This window comes from Hakea prostrata, chromosome 4, assembly GCF_041222555.1.
Source record: "Hakea prostrata isolate BN-2017 chromosome 4, UWA_Hpros_2, whole genome shotgun sequence".
NCBI classification, from domain to species: Eukaryota; Viridiplantae; Streptophyta; class Magnoliopsida; order Proteales; family Proteaceae; genus Hakea; species Hakea prostrata.
In genome coordinates, this window is record NC_142603.1 from 11,550,615 (window position 1) to 11,573,635 (window position 23,021).

At 38.0% G+C, this 23,021-nt stretch overlaps 3 protein-coding genes across 7 annotated transcripts; all 3 read right to left on the reverse strand.

The window, feature by feature from the left end:
- Positions 1-3,698: 3,698 nt before the first annotated feature.
- Positions 3,699-4,462, reverse strand: LOC149017872 (cytochrome b6f complex subunit (petM)). Of its 2 annotated transcripts, none has more exons than XM_089154241.1 (2): positions 4,353-4,462; positions 3,699-4,257 (listed from the first exon to the last, which is right to left on the reverse strand). In XM_089154241.1, the coding sequence occupies exon 2, from the start codon at positions 4,237-4,239 to the stop codon at positions 3,853-3,855; it is 387 nt and encodes a 128-aa protein (XP_089010367.1). In that variant the 5' UTR covers positions 4,240-4,257; positions 4,353-4,462; the 3' UTR covers positions 3,699-3,852. The 2 variants fall into 2 exon arrangements, with proteins under 2 accessions (XP_089010367.1, XP_089010366.1); XM_089154240.1 differs by having other exon boundaries at positions 3,699-4,275; positions 4,353-4,461.
- Positions 4,463-7,158: 2,696 nt separating this feature from the next.
- Positions 7,159-12,904, reverse strand: LOC149017873 (putative B3 domain-containing protein At5g66980). 2 transcript variants are annotated; one of them, XM_089152208.1, is made up of 4 exons: positions 12,095-12,904; positions 11,450-11,846; positions 11,250-11,365; positions 7,159-8,867 (listed from the first exon to the last, which is right to left on the reverse strand). In XM_089152208.1, the coding sequence occupies exons 1-4, from the start codon at positions 12,194-12,196 to the stop codon at positions 8,550-8,552; spliced, it is 933 nt and encodes a 310-aa protein (XP_089008334.1). In that variant the 5' UTR covers positions 12,197-12,904; the 3' UTR covers positions 7,159-8,549. The 2 variants fall into 2 exon arrangements, with proteins under 2 accessions (XP_089008334.1, XP_089008333.1); XM_089152207.1 differs by having other exon boundaries at positions 7,162-8,867; positions 11,450-11,849; positions 12,095-12,902.
- A 1,328-nt stretch (positions 12,905-14,232) lies between these two features.
- LOC149017874 (uncharacterized) lies at positions 14,233-22,326 on the reverse strand. Of its 3 annotated transcripts, none has more exons than XM_089152211.1 (9): positions 21,733-22,326; positions 21,518-21,663; positions 21,263-21,441; positions 20,081-20,354; positions 19,689-19,969; positions 19,051-19,324; positions 16,884-17,090; positions 16,631-16,801; positions 14,233-15,555 (listed from the first exon to the last, which is right to left on the reverse strand). In XM_089152211.1, the coding sequence occupies exons 2-9, from the start codon at positions 21,660-21,662 to the stop codon at positions 15,209-15,211; spliced, it is 1,878 nt and encodes a 625-aa protein (XP_089008337.1). In that variant the 5' UTR covers position 21,663; positions 21,733-22,326; the 3' UTR covers positions 14,233-15,208. The 3 variants fall into 3 exon arrangements, with proteins under 3 accessions (XP_089008337.1, XP_089008335.1, XP_089008336.1); XM_089152209.1 differs by having other exon boundaries at positions 16,884-17,123; XM_089152210.1 differs by lacking the exon at positions 21,733-22,326 and having other exon boundaries at positions 16,884-17,123; positions 21,518-21,726.
- Positions 22,327-23,021: the final 695 nt, after the last annotated feature.

A 23,021-nucleotide genomic window follows, 5' to 3' on the forward strand; every position in this document is an offset into this window, starting at 1 on the left:
GAAGGCAGGGAAGGGTGGAAGAAGTTGCTGTAGTTACTTGATCTTATTGGGCTGCCGTGATTGAATGCTTGGTTGCTTGATGAGTGCTTGCAAGCTACTGGATTGATGAAGAAGTTGAAACTTGAACAATTTTACTCAACCAGGGCCCCGTCAACTACGAACCCCAATTCTCAAACTCAGTCAACTTATTAATTATCAAAACTGAAAATTACATAGCATATTTGGGTACTTATAGCCTTCAAAGGCTCTTTTTTGCCTACTTAAAGCCTTCAAAGGCTCTCACTTGGGTGGGAATCCTTAATTGACAAGGATCCCACCATTTGACCAAAACTCTTAAATTGGAATCTAATTACTTAAAGACCTCAACCCTAGACATGCTAATTAAACTTTTAAGTTAAATAAGCTCTTGCTAATTTAAAATAACTTAGGACTCAACCAAACAACTTTGAATGAAATAAAATTCTCTATACCAAACCAAACTCTACTCAACTTACTAATTTAAACTCAACTGAAATTCTAAAATATTTTGGAAACCAAACTCTACTCAACTTACTAATTTAAACTCAACTGAAATTCTAAAATATTTTGGAAATAATTCTAGAATTAAAAAAGGGGGCAAAATGCCCAAAATACCTCCAAATAGGGGTTTGGCTAAGTTAGGGTGGCTTCTTTGAGCCCACCTGGGGGCCACACTTGAGGTTTCGGCCAGGAGGTCCTTGTGTTCACATCAGTAGGCCTTTGGCTTCATTATATTGAGGTGGTATGTTGCAATTTTTGGCATAAAGAGTGGAATTTGATCATTCCTGTCATGCGCTGTGTGTTTTTGTGTGTGTGTGTGTGTGTGTGTAGTGTTCATTGCTTAACAAATTCTGGGATTTGCATTTTTTCCCTGGGTAGAAATCTGATGCTTTAACCCTTTATTTTGGAGAAGATCCAGCCTGCTGCCAGTTTGAGCTAGGTAATTGAATCATATATGCTTCTTTCACATGCATCCAATCAATCTAAGTTGTATTACTTTTTGTGGGATAGTGAGGAAGGATTTGTATGCACTTGGGCATTGACTAAGGAAATTGTCAGTACATGTGTTACCAGTGGAGATGCACCTTTGAATATAATGGCAAAGGGGAGTCATCATATTGCTTAGGGTATAGGCTGGGGAGAGGGTAGTATGAAGTAACTTGTTGACCTTTGGATGGATGAATACTTCGGAAGGAGTTCCATCATAAATTAGTGTGATGCATAGTTATGTACAGCTGTTTGAAAACCTTCTACTGAATCTTATGGACATGAGCTAAGGGAAACAGGAAAATAATTTTTTACCTTACTAAGGTGTCTAGGGATTGGATTCGATTGATCACTACTCACTAGGTATTTAGATTATGTGGAAACAACTAATAGGGACAAGCTGAATTGGAAGAATTGTCAATTTTAAATTTTCATGTCCTGTACAATCTGAAATGGTTTATCCAATAACTTACATCTTTGAATATCCGGTACAATGTCTGCCTAGCTACTAATTCAATATCTAGCACTCTGCACTTTTTGGGCAGTCTATTTTGGGCATTTTGAATGTCCTGTACAATCTGAAATGGTTTATCCAATAATTTACATCTTTGAATATCTGGTATAATGTCTGCCTAGCTACTAATTCAATATCTGACACTCTGCACTTTTTGGGCAGTCTATTTTGGGCATATAAAATGCTACAATGGAAGGCTAAAGCACAACGCCAGTTGGGTGCTTCTTCATCCAGATTACGACCCTGGGAGGAGGTTTCAGGGACGGTGTGGAACTCCATCTGGAGTTGTGATGCTCTTCCAAAGATCTGCTCTTTTTGTTGGCATGCAGCATCAGGAGGACTGGCAACTGGACAGAATTGCACTATAAGGCATCTCACCACTGACAGTTCGTGCGGATGTTGTGGGGTGGAAGTGGAAAGTACTGCCCATGTTCTATTGGAGTCGCCTATGCAAGAACCTTGTGGTTTGGTAGTTCTTTATCCCTAAGATCTGATGTTCCTCCAGGTGTTACGTTTCCGGCTTGGTTCTTGAAACTCCTGAAGGCAATGACGACATCAATCAGTGACAATAGGAAATTGCTATCCTTGTGTAGCTTCCTATGTTGGTTCCTATGGTGTGCATGAAGTAGCTTCGTTTTTTGGACAGGGGAAGATGTTGCAGGAAGACATTTGGGAGAAAGCAGGGTGTGCCTATGATGAATTCTGGAATAGTAAGACAGTCAATGTCCCAAGGGAACCCTGCCAACAGCTGGCTACTAATGTGTGGTGATTACCTCCTCCAGTAGGCACTTTAAAGGTGAATTGTGATGCATTGTGGAACTCAAAGTTGAGAAAAGGAGTGGGAATTGCAGCCCGAAATAGCAGAGGTGAGTTGATTGTGGCAAGATTGGATATTCCTCCATTTGGGGATGCTTCAATGGGGGAGGCGGTGGCGATCAGAATGGGACTTTTGTATGGTTTGGCTGAAGTGGTGGATTGCCTTATAGGGGAGTCGGACTGCCTTGAGGTTATCAATTTTACTACTACACCCTGACCGTAGTTTGCCGCTGCGATTAGTAGTAGTTGGAGATATCCGTAGACTTTTGGGTTATCTTCTTAGTTGTGTTTATTCTTATCTGGGGGGCAAATGTTCTTGCCGATTCTCTAGACAGAAGGGTTCAGTTGATGCAGTGTGCGACAGATTGGCATGTATCCACTCTTTGGCTGGTTTCTCTTTGTAATCCAGTTATGTGCTTTACCGCTGCTGAATGAAAGTATGGGGCTTTCACCCCCCCCCCCCAAAGAAAAAGAAAAGAAAGAAAGAAAGAAAGAGACTTCTGCAGTGTCTTCTTGTTTGCCATTTCAGTTGTTTCTACCTGTTCAACTTTGTGAGAATGTTCCTGAAGTTGGTTATATAATAAAGAACTTTGGAAGTTAGAGCTGCAAAAGAATAGGAAGAACATCACTTCAGTAGCCAAGAAGCTGCTGAAATTTACATTTCTCTCTTCTTCTTCTTCCTTCTTTTCTCTCTCTTTTTTTTCTTCTTTTCTCTCTCCATCAGTGTTTCACTGTTTCTCTTGAAAGAGAGCTACACTGCTTATATTCGCTGTTGAATGGGTAATGAAACTGGCATTTTAGTGCTTGGAGAGTTGAAGGTCAGTTTTCTTGTAGTGTAGACAAAATTTAGCCAAAACTTTCTTGACCGTTCTCTGAAACTTGCATTTGCTTGTTCATTTGAAATTTGCTCATGGGCTTTATTACTTCTGATTTTCTGTGTTGGATATTCCACTGCAGGCTCATGCAACTATTACTAAAACTGATTAGCCTAAATGGTTGGAAAAGATCCTGGGCGCAAACATGATCAACATTCATTCGATAAAAGAATTTTTGAGAGCTCTAAGTGAAGCTCTGGAGATAAATTGATTGTTGTCGAATTTTATGACAGTTATTAACCTTGGTTAATGGATTTCGGAATGCAATAGTGAAATTTGTTTTTCTTTTGCCATTGTGGATGCACGCAGAGGAATTAATGCTTTGGCAAATCGAACTGCAATTATGAACTTCGTGTATGCATCTTTCTTCATAATGGAAGCATACGCACAGGAATTCTTTTAGCAAATCAAATGTGTAATAGCGAAATTTGTGGCATTGTCGATCAAGCTTGCGACTTCTACCACACATTCAGATAAGCCAGTGAGGATAAGAAACGGAATCTAAGTACGATATGTATGCTTCATGAACATTCAAGAGAAACGAATGACTCGAAAACTTAAATCGAAGTAGAGACAGAAAAAAGAAGTCTTGAAGTGAACAAGAACAGAAAGAAATCAAGCTATATTTATATTATCAGATCTTCACTCGGCTTCCTCCACTGTTGCTTCTATTCGGAGGAGAACGAAGCCAACAGCAACTCCAACAAGAACAAGGGCGTTCATGATAGCTGCAATCTTGAAAATCTCACCTGCAGCATTGCAGGTAGAAGAAAGGGCTCCTCCACTCCTTCCTTTGCTTTGAGAAACTGCTTTCAGCGTGTTCATCACCTTCGCAAAGGACTGTTCGGTGCAGATGGGTAAACCTAACGTTGCTACATCGTTTTGGGCTTTCAATCCTCCAAATGAATTCAACCCAGCTATGTATACGACATTGCTCTTTCTCCTTTGCGATGGAATACTACGTGAGCTCACGACGGCAGCAGCAGAGGCGTACCTTGCCGAAGACAGTGCAGCAGAAGTGGTCGCCATTTCTGCTTTAGCTTAACTCTGCAAAATCAACAATGGCTGAAACGAACTAGAATTCAATTGCAAGAGAGCAGAGCATGAAATGAGCTGAGAATTGGAATGCGCAGCGGGATTACCTGGATTTCAGAGGGATTCTTGAGTGGAAAACAGAGGAAATACAGAGAAAAATGACATCTTGTACAAGTTTGTATGGGACGGATGATAGCTTTAGGATAAGGTGCTAAGAAGATGGTTGGCTGGAAGGGAAGATTAGATGAGAGAGAAATGCTCCTAACAGCCCAACTTTAAAAGTCGTCCAAGAAAAAATAATTTTTGATTTGGCTAAAAACAATTTGCAGCCACTAGCTGTTCTATGATGGGATTGGATGATTCCCTAGCTATGAGATTGTATATAGAATATGGACAACCCCTAAAGTGTGTATACTCTAATCTTATTCTTATCATTCTTATCATCCTTCAGGTAGAGGATAACCTTACTTAGATCCTTCATCACCACATATTCAAGAAGGTCCACTAATTAACTAGTGATTGGAGACATTTTCCCCTCACATGCGGCTAGGTAACAAGATTCAAAATCTCGATATCGAGATTAGTTTCAGCTGAGATGAGTTGAAGCTTGGGAATAAAATTTTGCCTAAAGAACTTCATCTCAGTTTCGAGAAAAAAAATTGAGATTTTAACTAAAATTTGGATCGGTCAAAATAAGAGAAGCAAAAGGTTTTCTTGATTAATATGTATCTTTTCAATATAAGAGTGTGACTTTCCAATCTCATTTTCATTTATTATCCGAATTGTTCACAAATATTACTCACTTTTGGTGTAGGTTCTCGACGATTGTAGATCAAAGATCAAAGATCAAAGAGAGGTTTTTCTTTTTTTTGGGGGGGGGGGACTGAGGTTTGTTGGTTGGCTTACGCACACATTGACTACTACCTCAGGAAAGTAGTTTTTTACATATAATTTAAATATAAAGAGGGGTGAAGATTCAAACCCTTGACCTTATAGTAGTGAAGCGTTAGTCTTACCAACTGAACAACCTTTAGAGGTTTATATTAAAAAAGTCTGCTTCGCCACTTCAGAAATCAAGGCCCTCAAGTCCTTGTTGGCAATATCAATTGTTGCTTGTTGCTTGAAAACCCAACAATGAGGAATCACGACAACATGACCTCTTCACTAAGAGGAGCAGATCATTATTAACTAGACAATTCTTCAATGGTTATTGTATCATAATATTTTCATTGGATAGCACCCCAATGTGTTGTGGTCCTTTGGATGAGAGTGAGTTTGGATCACTTCCTCTTCACGAGAGAATAATGAAGAATAATGTGCCCCCTCATGCTTCCCCACTACACCATAGTGGTGGGATCCATCAGTAAATATTAAAAAAATAAATTGAAAACAGAAATCTCAATGGATTCCATCTAAGCATCACTCCTTACTGTGTGGTTCATAAGTGTTAGAGAGCTAGTCCGGACTCTCTTTGGATCCAGATCTCAGCATCTTTGGGTGCGAACCTAAGACCTCCCCGTGGGAGGACGGGTCTTTAACTACTAGAGTAACCCATCATTGGCACGTGGACAATATTTGCATTGCTACATGAACTCACATCAGGAGAGAACAATGTGTTCTCAACGGTTTTGAACCACAGTAAGAACTAAGGAGTGAGGCACACCTGTAAGTAATAAAAAAACTAAACATTTAAAGGATAAAAATCTCTGTGGGACCAATGTGAGCTAGTGGATCTCTATCGTTATTCGGAAAAAAAACGTCTGCTGTGCACAGCAGTGCAGTATCACAGCTTGACACGTGTAATATTCTAAATGAATGATTGAGATTAGAACATTAGTTTTTAAGTGAAAATACCCGTTTGTGACCCGATTGAAGATTAACCCGACCAGAAAACCGGTTTTAGAACTTTAAATCGCCACGATTTCCCCCTCTTATTTGAGACTCTTCAACTCCTTCTTCTTCCCTCTCACTCCCTTTTGTCTATCGTGTCTCTTCCTCCATCTCTCGCTTTCTTCTTCATCGCTTAAAATTTTGGAGAAGACTAGGAAAACACCAAGATGGACCTGGTATAAGGAAAACTCAAATTGATGCTAAATATGTGATTTTTGGAAGTTAGAAGGCCTTTTTGACTGCTTAAGGACTTAGAGAATGAAAGTGGGAGACCAGTCATCAGGGAAACCTTGTAAATCTGAGTCTTGTATGTTATCTGGCTATGGTTGGCATGCTTATATTGTATGGGTTGATTAGAATACTAAATCCTAATTCCTAATTGTTCAGTTCAAACTCTGAAACTTTTTCATGTTGTTGAATCATTGGAATTTCATAAAATATAGGGTCTTTCAAGGTTTCTTTCCTGAACCCCCTCTGTCCTCCCGTAAGTACTCAGGTAGATAGAAATATCCACATTAACAGGCATTGGATCCTCTTTATATAGATCTGGGATTTGGTCTGTATAGGGTCCTTATGACGGTGTTATATTCCTGTGTTTTTGGGAAAAAAGATTGAGGTGGCCAGCAACACTGTTTGCAGCAACATGTAAATATGATGACGGCAAGAAGAAGAAGAAGTAGTAATGGAGAAGAAAGCAAGATATGAAAGAACAGAGTGAGGGAAAAAGATGCAGTTGAAGAGTTTCAAAGAAGAGGGAAAAATCGTGGAGATTTCAAGTCTTAGAACGGAATTTTAGAAATGGGCGGGTCAGAAGGTTCATTAAAATGGATCTTTTCACTCATTAAAATGTACTGCACTGCTGTGCACAGCAGAGGATTTTTTCCCAACCGGGATCGTATTCCTCTGCCTCTGCGCAATATCTCTTCTCTGCAACAATGGAAGAAGGAAAAACGATGGCGGTGCTGCCGGGTCTCCTGGTGGGAATAATCAATGAAATCCTCGATTATATTGGTTCAAGCAATGGGTTATTATGTTTATCGTTGTTTAGGTCTAATTTTCCACGATCCAATGAAGAACTTGTGCACTTGTTGAATCCAGCCACCCAAGAACTCAAGAAGCTTCCACATTTTTCACACCCATCGTCCAATAGGGTTGGATTTGGGTTTGATCCCACCAATAGAGGCTACAAAAAGTTGTAAGGATTGATTCTATTCGCTCTGATTTGGGTGCTGCGAGTGTGTACTCGTTGAATTCTGGTAACATGTCTCACTCCCAGATTTCTTCGTAAAGACAATGCCAGTCGTTAATGGTGCTCTTCACTGGATGTCAGATTCAGGGAACATATACTCGCTTGATCTGGTACATGAGGTGGTTTGAGTCACCATCAATTCCTAAACCTGAATCTGAATCTAATCAAACATGGTACAAGGATCTTTTCGGCGTGGGAAGAACCCTTATATGTTTTCCGTTATAATTCCCAAACAGATGAGTTCTGGATGATTTAGGAAATATGGTGTTCTGGGCTGAACAGGGTATCATTCTTAATCATGACAAGACAGCAAGGACTATAAAGTATTAGGGTTATGGAACCATAATGAGATCCTGTTCCAGCCTTTCAAGAGGAAGCTGGTTTTATATAACAACAGGAACAAGACAAGAAGGAACCGTGAAATTGACTTCCAGCCATGTCTGAAGCAATTATTCTGAACAAGAGTCTTGTTAAACTGGAATTGTAATGGGTAACAACCGAAGTGAAGCAGATTTTTAACAAGACGTAAAGATAAAAAGAAAGCAAATGATGGACATGAAAAAGTTCTTGATCTTGGGCCTTCTAGTATAATTGTTATTGTAATGTATTGAATAGTGAGAGATATGTCTGGTTCACTGGGATTGAGTTCCTTACAGGTACCTCCCAGATCAGCCAAAGACTGGGCTTATCAGGTGATCCAGATCAGCATTGGATCTAGGAAACCAAGTATGAAATGTTGCTGCCATGAAATGGCTCTAAATCTGCATGTTTTAACTAAACAGCATATCAAAAAGGGAATCCAGGATACACTAACAAGCAAAGCACCACAAATAACAACCTATATCACAATCGCATCTCTCATCCAAACATTAAATAGTTTGATTCTACAAGTACCTCAAGGTGTTTCATATTCTAATCAAGGGAAGCTAAGTTGGACCAAAGAGAAGAGCTAATCACATTGGTAGAACCAGTTGAATCAGCAAATCAATGAAGCTTCCTGCTGATAAATTCTAGTAATGCTAAATGCCTACTTATCCTCAAGCTACATTCACCCACATCCAATACCACAGATTCAGTAGTAAGGTAATAGATACCCTTGAAACTAAGCATCCCCAAATATCAGTGCCGAAACGAGAACGTCAGAATTTGTCAGCCTGTAAATTGATCACCAGTCCTTACAACTTGCATCCTTTTTTGCTTTTGTGCTTGACACTGAAGTCCCTCCCCTTTCCCGTGCCCAAACAATATGTACCTTGACAGTGTCAATATTTCTATCTTTTCCTTTAATAAATTCGAAAATGCATCTGTCATCTATTCCCAGTTTGTTTTCTTTGCAGAGAGCTCCCCACCCTTTAGCCAAAGATACCCGACCATCCTTCCATCGACTCGTTTTCACACGCCAAAACTTTCCATTTGGATCACATACAGTCATTTCAGGCACTATTTTGAGATGATGCTTAACTATCAGCGTCTTTGGAATAAACTGTAAAGGAAACATTGATTTGTGTAGGTGAGAATGTAAAATGAAATGAGGAACATATAAAATGGATAGGATTTTTGCCCCCTCTTTGAGAAGTTTTGAGAAAGTTTAGACTCCAACTACACCCCCAGGCACAGGAGAGTCTTTCCATAATAAGATAAATCATCAGATAAAGCAAACAAAATCTAAAAATAATCAAATATGGTTGAAGGCCCAGCAGTTAAAGACATAAAATTAATATGCATGAGTGAAAATTATGGCAGCAAAGAGACTGGTCTCACAGGAACCAATAAAACCGGCCTGGGGAGTGCAAAATTTGAATCTTCTTCTATTAAGAAAATCAGAGGTCTTGGGTCAAGTATCCCCAAGTAAAAGTACATGTTTGCAGTATATGGAACTTAAATATTTACATCCCTTCATTCTGAGCTCTGAAGAGATTCCTTGACATAGTTCGTTTTAAATCATTCACCTTCCATTGAGTTCTCTATTGTTAAAATCCATTATACCGCCTGTCACACGTTCACCAAATCTAAGCTTGAGATTTGTAGTTACCCTCAAGCTTTCCTCTTTATTGATTTTAAGCCTCACTTAGATGGTCAAGTAGAGAAACTTTTTGCACCTAACATTGATCAAGATCATTTCAAAAAATGATAAAGCTCAAATCTAGTTTATCAATTTTGAGGCTTCCGTTCCAACCCCAACCCACTTTTCTTCCCCTGTGGATCCCCTTTAGCAAAGCTGTTTCTTCTTGGAATCAGAAATTTACTTCCTTAATTTTCTGATAACTTGTTTTCCAGATACAGTCTTAATCTAATCTACAATGCTTTACATACTTTACTCTCTAGGTGCAATTTTTCTCACTATTTGGCATAAGCATTGGATTTAGATTAGTCTGTTTTTCATTATGGCCAGTAAATGAAATTTACTTGCAGTCACTATCTGTTTCTCACAAAAAGCTGAAGGTACAATGCTCAAGTATGAGTTACTGAACCTAGTTTTGGATCTGATTTGTAATCAATCAATAGTAGTCTTATTTGTTTATGATTTTCTCTCTCTCACCCCCACCCCCCCAAAAAAAAACGAAAAAAACACACACACACAATGGCCATCAGAAGACAATTGGTCAGCTGTTTGTAATGAAATATTTGTTTTAGAGTTTAAGAACCAAGAGTAACATCCCTTTGGACTAAACAGAACCCAGAAGTCAGAACCAACGTATAAAATAGAGTTAGGAATGGAACAACCTTTAAATCCCTTGGCAAAAGGGGAATGGGCAAACTCACACACGGAATAAACCTGATTTTTGAAAATTCACTCGAATGTCAAAGGGAACTTGATGTAAGAATTAAATATCCACTTCCTTACAACCAAACTACCATACAGGACATAGATGTCAGATAAACTTGAGAGTTCATCCCACCTAATATCTAGACAGGTTTCAAGGGCATGATGATCTCCATAATGTGAAACTGCTGTGCTTGGGGTTGGCACTGACAAATAGAGACCATCAATGTTTTGGAGGGAACAGATCACCAAAGAAGTTCAGAGGGAATGTGCAGTACCATTTTGCATTATCAGTCTGAATTGGAATTTTTCATCAATTATCATGATTTATTACCATGGGCATATATATCTATATATGTTGTCAGCTCAAAATCAACCATACAGCATGTCAATGGCACAATTTTAGAGAGGAATAAACATTTGGACCCATATTCAGATGTCAAATTTCAACCCAAACAAAATTTTCCAGAAAGCTTTGAAATTCTATGAGAGAGTGCTTAGTAGTGGTCACAGTACCATAAGCGACCACGAAAATAAGTTGGGATGCATGCCAATGTATGGGATGCCTATGGTCGGCCTTCAGTCCAAGATTTTACAAGTGGCCAATGCACACCATCTACTATCTATCCAGCTGTTGAATTTGCAAGATCAACCTTCCACACAAATTTTTTTATTTTTTTTGACTGTTAAAGGTAACTCATCTCAACAGAGCATGAAGTGGGTGACTTTTAGGATTGTCAAACTATTAGAGTTTGGCACCCTAGAGCCTATGTATCAGGTCCTTGTAAGCCCTCCAAGGTAGATCTTGGAAATATCTCATGTCTTTAAGACCTCAAGTTAGATTTTCAGTCGAGTCCGTATAGTCTTTGTTGTTCTATTCTTGGTTCTTCTCATCAAGAAAAACAGGTACTACTAGGAAAAGAAGACCGTGGAAGATCCAAACCAAGAATTTGCTCATTTTCATGGTATAAAAACACTAGGTAGTCTTCTTCTGAGGTTCTGTATTTTTCTATACATCATAATTTTAAAAGAAAGAGGGAAGGAAGGTAACAATGTCAGCAGTTTATAAGTTATTCAAGTAGAAGGTGTAGAAAAACTCACCAAATCATACGGCCTATCTGGCACAAATGATGCTACAAAATATGGATTCATAATTTTACCCATGCCAGCTGCTTTAAGTGTCATCTCTTCTACCACCTTAAAACGAGGAGATCCATCTGTAGAAAGTGAATTAGTAAAACTGCAAATAAGCAGAAATACTAGAAAGTATTTAAGGGAGAAAAAATGTTATTGACATATACATTTTGGTCTTCTTTTCCTACGATGGCCATTAAATTCAGGAAAATTTTCAATGACTGCAGTGCAGTTGTTTATGACTTCCTCTGCTTTTGGATCTTCTTCCTTCTTTGGATGTGGAGTGAACCGGTCATAGTTGTGATTAACCAATGGATCCTCCTTTACACATCCATTTATACCAAATATCTTAACATCAAATACAGAATTCCCATCATATCTGAAAATGAGAAACTCTCCAAGTTTTAAAGACTGATCCTTCACATACTCCTTCCACCCTTCCTGTAAATACAAACTATTGTCAACTTGTTCCAGCTCCACATGCCAAACTCTCCCATTACGGCTTCTTAGAATGGCCTTGTTGGGTATCACTCCATTAAAGTAGTGTTTAAAAGCTGGTGGTATCTTCTGCATGAAAAAGGAAAAAAAACCAAAATTAATATTTAAAAAAACTACATCCTCTTCTCGTCTAAGTAAACACCCAACTCTGATACTTTCCCAGTTATCAGTAAATAATGCCTTAAGCAAACTACTCTCAAAACCCATCACTCAAATGGAGAGATAAATAGCTCAGAAGACACCAAAATGGGACAAACCCAGAACCTAGCAGAGTAACCTAAGAAGAGAAGAAGAGAAAGATTGATTTTTTTTACCATTTTTTGGGAGCTCTGATCAGGGAGATATATCTTAAAGAATTGAGGTGTCATCTCAGCAGAGATTAAATCGGTCTTCTTCTCGTCAGGAACGCTCACCATCGCTTCAGTGTTCTGGGTCTCTGATCAGAGACTGACGGAGAAAACAACAATGACCGGAAGGAGTTGCTTTGGGAGGTTCTTTCTGAGTGAAGATCCAAAGAGCCCTAAAGCAGAATTGTGCCCACTACTAGGTGAGATAACAATGGATCGAACGGTGTGGATTCCAGTAAGGTTTTGTTGAAATCCGTGCGCAACTGTCCAAGAAGCACTGCGTCAAGGCTCCCGCCATATTTATGAACACTGTTGCAGTGGAAGGCTGGAAAAGTGAAACTACAGAAAATTATAAAACGCCATTAATGCTGGTTCTTTCCTGATACGGTATATCTCTCAGAAAAAAATAACAATATCTAGAGGGTTTGTCAGATGTACGATCTACGCATCAACCATTGGTTACAAAGTTAAATGAAAATCCTTTCCAAAATAAGGATTACTGTCTGGAATGAAACCCTGATGAGACTCTACAAAGCTCGTTTACCAAAAAAAAATTGGAAAAGAAAAATACTTGAAAAATTCATATTTCTGGAAAATGGGACCATGGGCATGGAGGTGTGATATCATTCTTGAAGGACATGGAAGTGAGCCTCGGATTCCGTCTCTGAGTTGCATAGGATCAGCCATTGTCATTAAGACATCATGCTTCAACTGCTCTGATTCCTGTGAGTTGGGTTTTCAGATTTGACCAATGAGATGCGGTTTGCTAGATGCATTAAATTGTTAAAAGTCATAATTGGTAAATGGCAACAGTGTAAAGTTAAAGACAATTTCAAATTATCTAACCATGATTTAATTGAACATTTTATTGTGCAAATTTAAGATATATTTTAGAATATTATTACTAATTTGGTATAGTTATGAGGTGTCTCTGTTTTTTTTTTTGCCAATCATCTCGATGCATCTGAAATTTTCCTCTCACCACCACCGAACCTTAATCTGATGTTTTAAATATATTGAATGATGCTTATCCTTTCAGGCCTAGTTACTTGTCAGTCATCTAGTTCACTTGCTTGGAACATCAGATAAAGCATCTATACACTAACAATGATAGAAGTTAAAAGCACTTTATAAAAGGTGGTTGTGACAAATGAGCTGGTATGTTGCATTTTATGGTTTTATTTGAAAATTCAAAAGTTCATTTTGTGAATGGTTGGATCTTTTCTTAATGGACACCTGAATGGTTAAGAGCTGTATTTTGGAAGCCTAATTTGAATGTCTAATAAATAAATATTTTAGGGCAGAGAAATGTTTTTGGAGAGAACTCTTAGTGGTATCTTTTACTTTTACTCTACTATATAAAGGTGAGAGGGGTTGTTTGTTATTGCACAAGCATTGTCTTGAGAAGCATGGTTTTTTTTTGTCTTCTAACCTATGTCATTAAAAGTAGATTGGTGAATGTGGCTTTCATATCCTTTAGTCTATTACATTATGGAGTGGAAGGGTTGATTGATCTAAGAGGTGAAAACACACTAATAAACAATCTCCACCCCCTAACACCTGCCTCCACAAAACAAAACAAAACAAAACAAAACAAAACAAAAAAGAAAGAAAGAAGAAAAGAAAACAGAAGGAAAAAGAGGAAGAATTTTTTTTTTTTTTGCCAACCAGTCATATTTTACAACTGAGCTACTGCCATCAGTTCTATTTTTCGCCAGTAACCAGCTTCTGGTATCTCTGGCCTGCTTGATCAAAAGGTCTACTATGAGGCTGACTCAGCCAAAACATCAATGAATCCTCTTCTGGAAATACACAGTTAGGTCCACCACTTCATTCCACATATCCTCAATCTTTATGAGGAAGATCCAGATTTAGACATTTCATTTCGCTCTAATCCTTGCTTGAATTACCTTCTAGTATCCCTTACCTGTTTCAAGTAAGTTATGATTCTGATCGTATCAGGTATTTAATGCATCTAGTTTGCTGATGCAAAGTCTACATCTAATGTCACTGACAGCTACCCTCATGAATTGAAGTAAGTTAACATGAAGTGTAAACATGGGGTTAAGAGGAGATGTGAAAGGAAAAATTCAAATGAACTCTATTTATGCTGCCCACAGAGGAATCAAAGGAATAATTATTAATATCTCTCCAGGTAGAACACCATTACATCCACATGAACCTGAAATCAGAACTAAAATATTAATCCACAAAAATGTCAAATGGGTTGAAGAATCTCCCTGAAACAGGACATATATGTACAAACTGGAACAAGGGATATCTTCCCAATTGAAAGGACTTTACAACCATATATCTGAGTTCAAAATTATGGGTATTTACAAGTATCTAAAGACTTAAATTATGAACATTGGTCTTGTTTTTTCCCCTGAAATTTCCCCTGGAGCAAGAAGAACATGTATAACCTGTGATCAATAATATCATTACCAGTCTAAACATCATTACGTCCACAATTTATAAAACAAAACCAAAAATCACACTCGTTAAAACTAGAATGCCATCAAGTAAAGAAAATCATGTTCAACTCCTTTAGATGGAGCTGCAGCGCTTCATGATGTACTGGGGCTTAAAGGAGGAATTTTCCTCTTGCTCCTTTTGTTTTTTCCCCAGAGAAGGGAATATCTATGCCCATTCTCTAGCCCGGAGTGCCTTGGCCGTGCCAAGTCAGACTTGTGGCCTCTTTCCACTCCAGATGGTGAGTCTCTGTGTATCCAATCTTCAGTGTCTTTTGCTTGGTTTTCTCAATAAAAAGTTTTCTACCAAAAAAAAAAAAATCATGTTCCAAATACATGCACACACACAAATTGCATCCTATCACATCCCATACCATAAAAATACAAGACATTCTTTTAAAACCAATGTACACCCTAAGTCATACTACAACATACGTCCACAGACTACAGAATACAATTCATTTTTTATGTCTCTTTCTTTATTACCAGACATAGATAAAAAGATCCTCTCCAACTACCCATCCAACAGAGGGGAGAACAGGGACATGCATTTCCAAGTGGCAGGCATATCACCATCTTTTTCTTGCTTTCCTTGTAATATCCCTCTACTTCATTCTTCTCTATCAACAAGTGCTTTTGGGAATCCATTGATTGTATAATCTTCAACCACTTCGTTATTCACTTCAAGATCATACACATATACTTTAATTGAATCAGCACCCATATGTAAAGAAAACAATCGATAAACGGTAGCATCATCCATCACCTCAATTTCTTCTTTTGTTGGGAGTATACATCTCACTTTAAACTTAGTGGTATGGCCTACGGGGACTTCTCTAATCACTGTATTGTATATGTCATAAACCATGTCCAAGTAGCCATACCTATCTGGATCGACCATCTTCTGTGCCTGTTTCTTTTGCCAGTAGTACTTAATCTTGCAAATCAAATCGATTACTATAAAAATGGAAATAGAAAAAGGAATCAAATTATATAAGGAAAACAAAGACGAAACAACAAAAATGACAAATATGTAGGGAACACAAAATATTGCATACATAATCGGGGATGGACAAGCATGAATTTTTAACAAAGTAGAAAGCATGATTGCCGGTGACTGGTAACCCCATTCAGCAGCACAAAGGCTTAATCTATTTTACTGTTGATGATGTTCAATTGAGAAATCCACGGATTTTTGGCTATATTGTATATATGATATCCGTGTATCAGACCGACATATTATGCCTTAAAATAGCTGTCCTGCCTCACAAATCAATGTGACAATCAGGCAGTTCACAACCTCAACAAAGTAAGATTTTGTAGCCCCCAGCCATTAACTTGCACTCAGACCATCTGGCTCAGATGATGAGCCACAGACACTACAGTACTCCTTATTAACAAGATCAAACCATACCCACTTATTAATTGAATCTAACAAAATCAATCTATATCCTAAATGGCCATCAACCTGCGCCCATACTCTTTATGGTGTGCACATCTTGAATGTATCCAGCTTTGGTGATTGGATTTGATAAGAGTGCTCTTCGGGCATTTATTACATATTTGTGGAACACTAAGCTCTTAAACTTAGAAGGTGACTTCATTTTAAGGAACTGCAGAGAGTCAAATCTATTCCTAAGCCTCTAACCTTCATTGGTACTTTTTTAAGTACACTTAATAGTTTCAGAAACTTAGACGGTCTCTTTTCTGACTCTGTTGTATCTGAACCATTTTATAAATCACCAGGCAGCTTATCCATGACTGTGACTGGTGAGTACTACACCAGTGAAAGGGACTGCAGTGCATTTAGGACCATAAGCATCCTCCCCTTCAAAAGCAGTCAGCAAGTCCATACTACAGGTTCTGAATGAAAACTATATATGTAACTTGGATCTAATGTGTACAATTTATAATAAAAAATTTTAATTCTGAGTTCTATCTTTAAGCATGTAGTTTCATCTTATTTGAATAACTATAACATTATAGTTCAAGACAACAAAATAAAATCAACCAATAACAAAAATTTATTTACCAGAACTGCCAGGATGGAAGATTCCTTTGAGCATGGACGGCTTTACAGTTTTTAATTGTTGAGGGAAGCATATTGCCCCATCTCTTTCTTTTGTTGTTGTTGGCCTCCTTGTCTTCTTGGTTATGGGTCTGCTTATATGCTCATCATGTTTCACCAGGAAATTGTCTTCCCCTACATTTTATCAAGTTCATGATGAGATTGACAACTCTAGCAAATGAGATCACATAATTTTTTTTAAAAAGAGATCAAATACCTTCTTTCCTTCTGCCTCTTTTAGCCTGGTTTAAGTCACACACATAAGGCATCTCTTCTATCTCCTTTTGGTCTTTGTTTTTCATTCTTTTTGATCTACGAAGCCATCTGGATCCATCTGTTGATCGAATTTCACAAGTTGATGCAGGTCTCCTTCCCAAACTGGACCGTACTCCACTTCCTCTTTTTTTTCTTTCAAGCACCGGATCTATGTTTAAAAGGTTGGACTCTCCATGAGACTCTACAAGCGACTCTACATTATGTGGGATCTTTACTTTAAAAATTCACATGGGGTACAAGAACACCACATTGCCATCATACATATATATAAAATTTTTTGTTCATCAAATATAATGGTTTCAGAACTCTGGCGGAGCACTTTCTCCGCCGCTGTTCTTTTTTTTTTTTTTTGGATGAATTCTATGCCACTGTTATATCTGAACTATTTTACAATCTAGGCAACTTATCCATGAATGTGACTAATGACTAATTCAACAATGAAAAGGGGGATTCAAGGGGCATTGCGGACACTGAGCATCCTCTTGTTCAATACCAAGCAGAGTACCCGCTACAATTTATTGGTCAATATACTATACCTGCAACTTGCATCTGCCTAAAACTTGTACTATGTACATAAAAAAATTTGAAGTCCTATCTTCATGTGTGTAGTTTCATCTGTAACACCCTGCATTTTGTAAAGCTATATTTGGTGAATTTAACGTTATTATCGTTTTAGTGTCCTTAAATTATTTGATTGAGGTTTTTTTGGTTTGGAATAAACCCCTATTATTCTAATTTTAGGGGAATGTTGTTTCCTCTTTTCCTTTTTTCCTTTTTTTTTTTTTGCCGGGGGGGGGTGCTAGGGTAAAACTGCGGAGGAAGATTGCTCCCTCCACCCCCACCCTTTCAAACTCTGCTTGTGTGGAAGCCTTCCGGTTTCACCCTTTGTTGTCATTGAGATATGGGTGGTGAATGGTTAAAACTATTTTATGGTAAAACCAAGATTGTGGTCTAATTGAGAAATGAATTGGTATATTTTGATTTAATTCAAGTACATACGAGGTGGACTCAATGATGAGAAGACAAGTGTTATATTGGTGTTTTTTTCATTGCTTCAATGCTTGAGAAGATAATTTTCAACCAGTGAAATGCAAGTCAATTTAATTTCATGGTTAGATAGGAAATAGAAAAGTGCAAGGACCAAGCTTTTGTTGAGAGTTGACCTAGAACATTTTCTATTGACTTAGTGATTTGGAGAAGTCATTGAAAAGAGAATGTGTACTTTCTTCTCTTGAGAAATTTTACTTCAGCCCCAAACCATAGAAAGCAAAGGAGAGGTGAGAAAGAAGGGGATTTGAGAGGTGGAGCTCCAAGAGGACTAATGAATGATTCAAGACAATGGTGGATTTGTGAAGATATGGTATTTTCAGGTTAGGTTAATCTTAAGTATGATTTCAGCAAATGCTTCTAGGTCTTACTTAGTAATCCACTGTCCATGTGAGCAGTTACAGTGCTGTTAAAACTGAATTTGGAAGGTATTTTGGTAGTGGAGGCTATTGAATTCAAAGAAGAAGCGAAAAGAGCAGATATACTAATTCAAGTTACACATGTTTGCAATGCGTAGCACATATATGTATGTCTCACTTGCTGAAATTTTAAGCTCATCCATGTTGAAAGATTGCCAAGGAAAGATATATAAACAGAAGAGTGTGGCAGAGCCTGAAAAGATTTGACTGTTTGGGCTGTAGACTGAGGAAAGTTTATTATTGCTTAATTTTGAAGGTTGAATTTCTCATAGACCTTCTTACACAAATAAAGTTGAAATATTTGTGTAATGATTTGCTAATTATGCTTTGAGTTTCTGTTAGATGCTATCAGTCCGCAAGTTATGTTTTCATCTTGAGATTTATGTTTTTGCCCATGGATTTTGATGATAATATGTAAAGGAATGAAGCCTTTGGGTGCTCATAATGTTGGGAGGTAAAGGCATGTTCCAGATATCCCTTGTACATTCCCAACCTAACCTAGCATCACAAGCCTCACTGATTATGGGCATTCGGGGGCATGACGTGACCCTGAGGCCATAACAGTGCACAAGACTCTTTAACCCTTGACTAAATGTCCAGCATTAAGAAATAAAAATTCACCAATAAGAAAGTTTTATTTACCAGAACTGCCATGTAGGACCACGTCTTCAACAACACGGAAAATTGATACCTTCAACACAATTTCGTCCACTTTCAAAAGCTCAAAGACACAGCAGTCGCCATCTTCCAGCATGTTTTCTTGAACAAATCTTCTCCAACCCCCACTTAGTAATGCTTTAATTTTGCTATTGCGAAAACATAATTGGACACACCATGTTCTCCCATTTGGAAGTTGAAGTGTTACATTGTGTGCTCCCTCCATAAAATGTTCCCGGGCAAATAGAAGCGGAACGTTCTACACAAGCAGGAAATGTGTCACAAACTTACAAGTGTCATATCAAACTAAAGCTACTTTACCTCATCCTCACGTGGAAATGGGGGATAGATGTCTATAAAGATGGCAAAGCAAGTAAATTGCCAACATTTCAAAGTAAAAGAGCTTAACAACCTGTTGCACAGATAGGATAGCTTATCATGACTATGGAGGTCAGGCATTCACAATTAGAAACATAGTAGACAATATCTAAACTAAATAACGAAAGCTTTTTCGATCAAATGATGACTTCCTGCTTCATTTTAAATTGGGAAATGGGGTACTTTTATGTGTATGCATAAAGCAGTGCAAATCAATTTCCAAATTTACAAGTAAAAAAGCATACCAATCCCTTAATCAAATAGGATGGTTGCATTACGACCATGAAGGACGGCTTTTCAGTTGACAATTGAGCTGAGTGTTTGGCCTTCTCTCTTTCCTGGGTTGTTGCTGGACTTCTCTTCTTTCTTTCCTGTCTCGTTATTGGTGGCCTTCCCCCCTTTCTTTCCTGTCTTGTTACTGGCAGCCTTCCTCTCTTTCTTTTCTGTCTTGTTACTGGCGGCCTTCCCCTCTTAGCAAATGACATGCTCAAATATTCATCCTGTTTCACACAAAATGTATCTTCCCCTGCATTTTATCAAGTTAACGATCAGAATGACAGAATGATTCTGGAAAGTTGGTTTTAAGGACTCTTTAACCCTGTGACCAAATGTTCACCAATAACAAAATTTTATTTACCCGAACTGCCAAGTACGACCACTTCTTCAGCAACACGGACAATTGATACTTTGAATGCAATCTCATCCACTTTCAAAAGCTCAAAGACACAGCAATCACCATCTTCAAGCATGTTTTCTCGAACAAATGTGTTCCAACCCCCACTTAGTAAGGCTTTAATTTTTCTGTTGTGAAAACATAATTGGACGAACCATGTTCTCCCATTTGGAAGCTGAAGTGTTACATTGTGTGCTCCCTCCCTAAAATGTTCCCTGGCAAATTGAAGCGGAACATTCTACACAACAAGGAAATGCATTACAAATTTAGAAGCATCATACTTAAAATGAAGGTACTCTGCCTTGTCCTAACTTGAAAATGGGGCACATGTGTGTATGGAGATGGCCAAGCAAATAAACTGTCAAAATTTTAAAGTAAATGAGCTTAAAACCCGTTGCACAGAGAGGATAGTTTATCAAGACCATGTAGGTCGCACTTTCACAATTAGAAACGTAGTTAATAATGTCCTATGCTGAATAATGAGAACTTTTTTGGACCAAACAATGACTCCCTGCTTCGTTTTACAAAAAGACAGCTGTTGTCCACTGAGATTTCAACCGAACAGCAAGGGTCTAAACCCTCATTTGCTGCTGGTTCTGTTTGAGAAGATCCTGAAGACTAGCCCAAACACTGGTTTACATCGGATCATTCACAGCTGGACATGTAGGGGGACAAGAGCAACTTAGAGAAGCAGGGACATGGTGCAAAAGAAGATCGGGGAGCAGCCACAGCCACACAATAGCAAGTCCGAAATTCTACAGAGAATGTGGTCCACACAGAAAGAAAGGATTAGAGAATGCGAGGCAGGTAGTTAGGAATGTTACTGTTATATTGAGAGGAAGGAAGGGAGCAAGAGTAAGCAAGAAGTGAGTAACAGGCAAGTTGCAGTGAGAGACTTGGCTCTCTGGTAGGGAGTAGGAAAAGGGTGCTCGCCTGTGAAGCTGTTAGTCTCTGTAAAGCATCCCTACCGTCAACGAAAGAACCATTTTCAATCTTCTATCCTATTCTGTGTGGCATGTGTATGCTGTGAATGGGGTGTTTGTGCTTGTGAGTGTGGTGTGATTTAGCAAAAGGCAACCCAGGGTCTTAACAGTATGCATAAAGCAGTGCAACTCATTTTCCATATTCAAAAGTAAAGGAGCATACCAATCCCTTAATCAAATAGGATGGTTGCATCACGACCATGAAGGACGGCTTTTCAGTTTTTAACATTTGAGCTAACTGTTTTGCCTTTTCTCTTTCCTGTGTTGTTATTGGCCTTCTTGCCCTCTTAGCTAATGGAGTTCTCAAATGGTCATCCTTTTCCACAAGAAATGTGCCTTCCCCTGCATTTTATCAAGTTAATAATCAGAATGTAACAGCTGCAATAAATGACATCATTTTTCCAAAAAAATGAGATACCTTCTTTCGTTCTGCCTTTTCTCGCTCGGTTTAGTTCCCACGCATTAGTAAGTTCTTCCATCTGATCGTTGTTTTTCAATCCTTTCCTTCTACAAAGCCCACTGGGTTTAGATGTTGATCTAATTGATGCAGGTCTCTTTCCCATCCTGAAAACGAAACAGAAAAACAAAACTCAACATCCTCCAGAACGGGATAAGCGCAGCACAAACACTTACTAGCTTGCCATTGCGGATGTTTGGTTCAAGGATGACTTTGAAGAAATGGGTTCTTCTTAGTTCTCGCCCTCTGCTCTCCAGTGGCTCTTAGCAGTCTAACCGTTCAACACAAAGTGAGAAAGTAGAACGAAAAAAAAAAGAACCTAGTACAAGCAGCAGGGGCAATATTTTGTCTTTCCAACCTATCTTGCCAATTTAGGATGATGATGCGAGACATTTTCACAACTCTGAACATCTTTATCCCAGAAAAAAGACACTGAACAAATCGTAAACATGATTCTTGGGAGCTAGTAGCTATGATTTCCGGGAACCCTAAACCCAATTGTTTCCACAGTTACCAGAAACCCAGGTAGCATTTTCCATTTGCTTTATGCAACTGTGCCATACTGAGCATTGTTTTGTTTCACTACCAAAACAGGAAGTTACAGGTGTTAGACGGTCTGGTTCGACTTTGTGCTTTTCTGATGGTAGAAACCAAAATCAAAACCGTTTATACCAAAACATTTCTCACAATCAAAATCTGGGCTGCCTCGAACTGCTTCGATTAATTGGTTTTTAGATGGTTTCATCTGACAGTTTTGACCGACAATTATGACAATGTTATGAAGATTGACTCGGATTGACGGATTGAAGAATTTGTCCATAGGTCTATTGGTAAAATAACTGTGCTGCAAGCCTGCCACAAGAATTATTTGTCTTTTTTTGTTTTTATTTCCTTTTCTTTGGAGAGGATTTGAAATCCATTGTTCAACTTTAATTTTCTTTTGTTTGTTTTTTTGCCCAAAACATCAAAACACTACAGTTTTTGTTTTTCGTTTGTTGTTGTTGTTTAAAAGATAGAAATCATATAAGATAGGGTAAAATTTATCATATTACAAAGGTCTTGACACCGATAGTTTCAAAGATAAAAAGACACATTTATTCATATTGAATGTTAATCTAAGTTTCAAAAAAATATAAAAAAATTAATATTTAGAATTAATCTACTTCCATTGGGAGACTTTTTAAAAAGTTACTTAGAAAATTTTACTTTATCAAGGATTCAAGATGTCGTGCTTGAATATGACAAACTTCAAAGTACTACTAGAGTTTAGTCAAGTTTTACAATTTGAATATGCCTTTCTTTTAGCGTTTGAAATAAAGAAAAGTAATATATAAAAAGTTTGAAAATACAATACCTACTGATTCATCACTCAACCTTATTATTCTAAAAGTAATGTTATGGAAGTTAAATACTTAAATAATTCAAAACACAGGTGGTATAAATGTAATAAGATAAATTTCAAAGA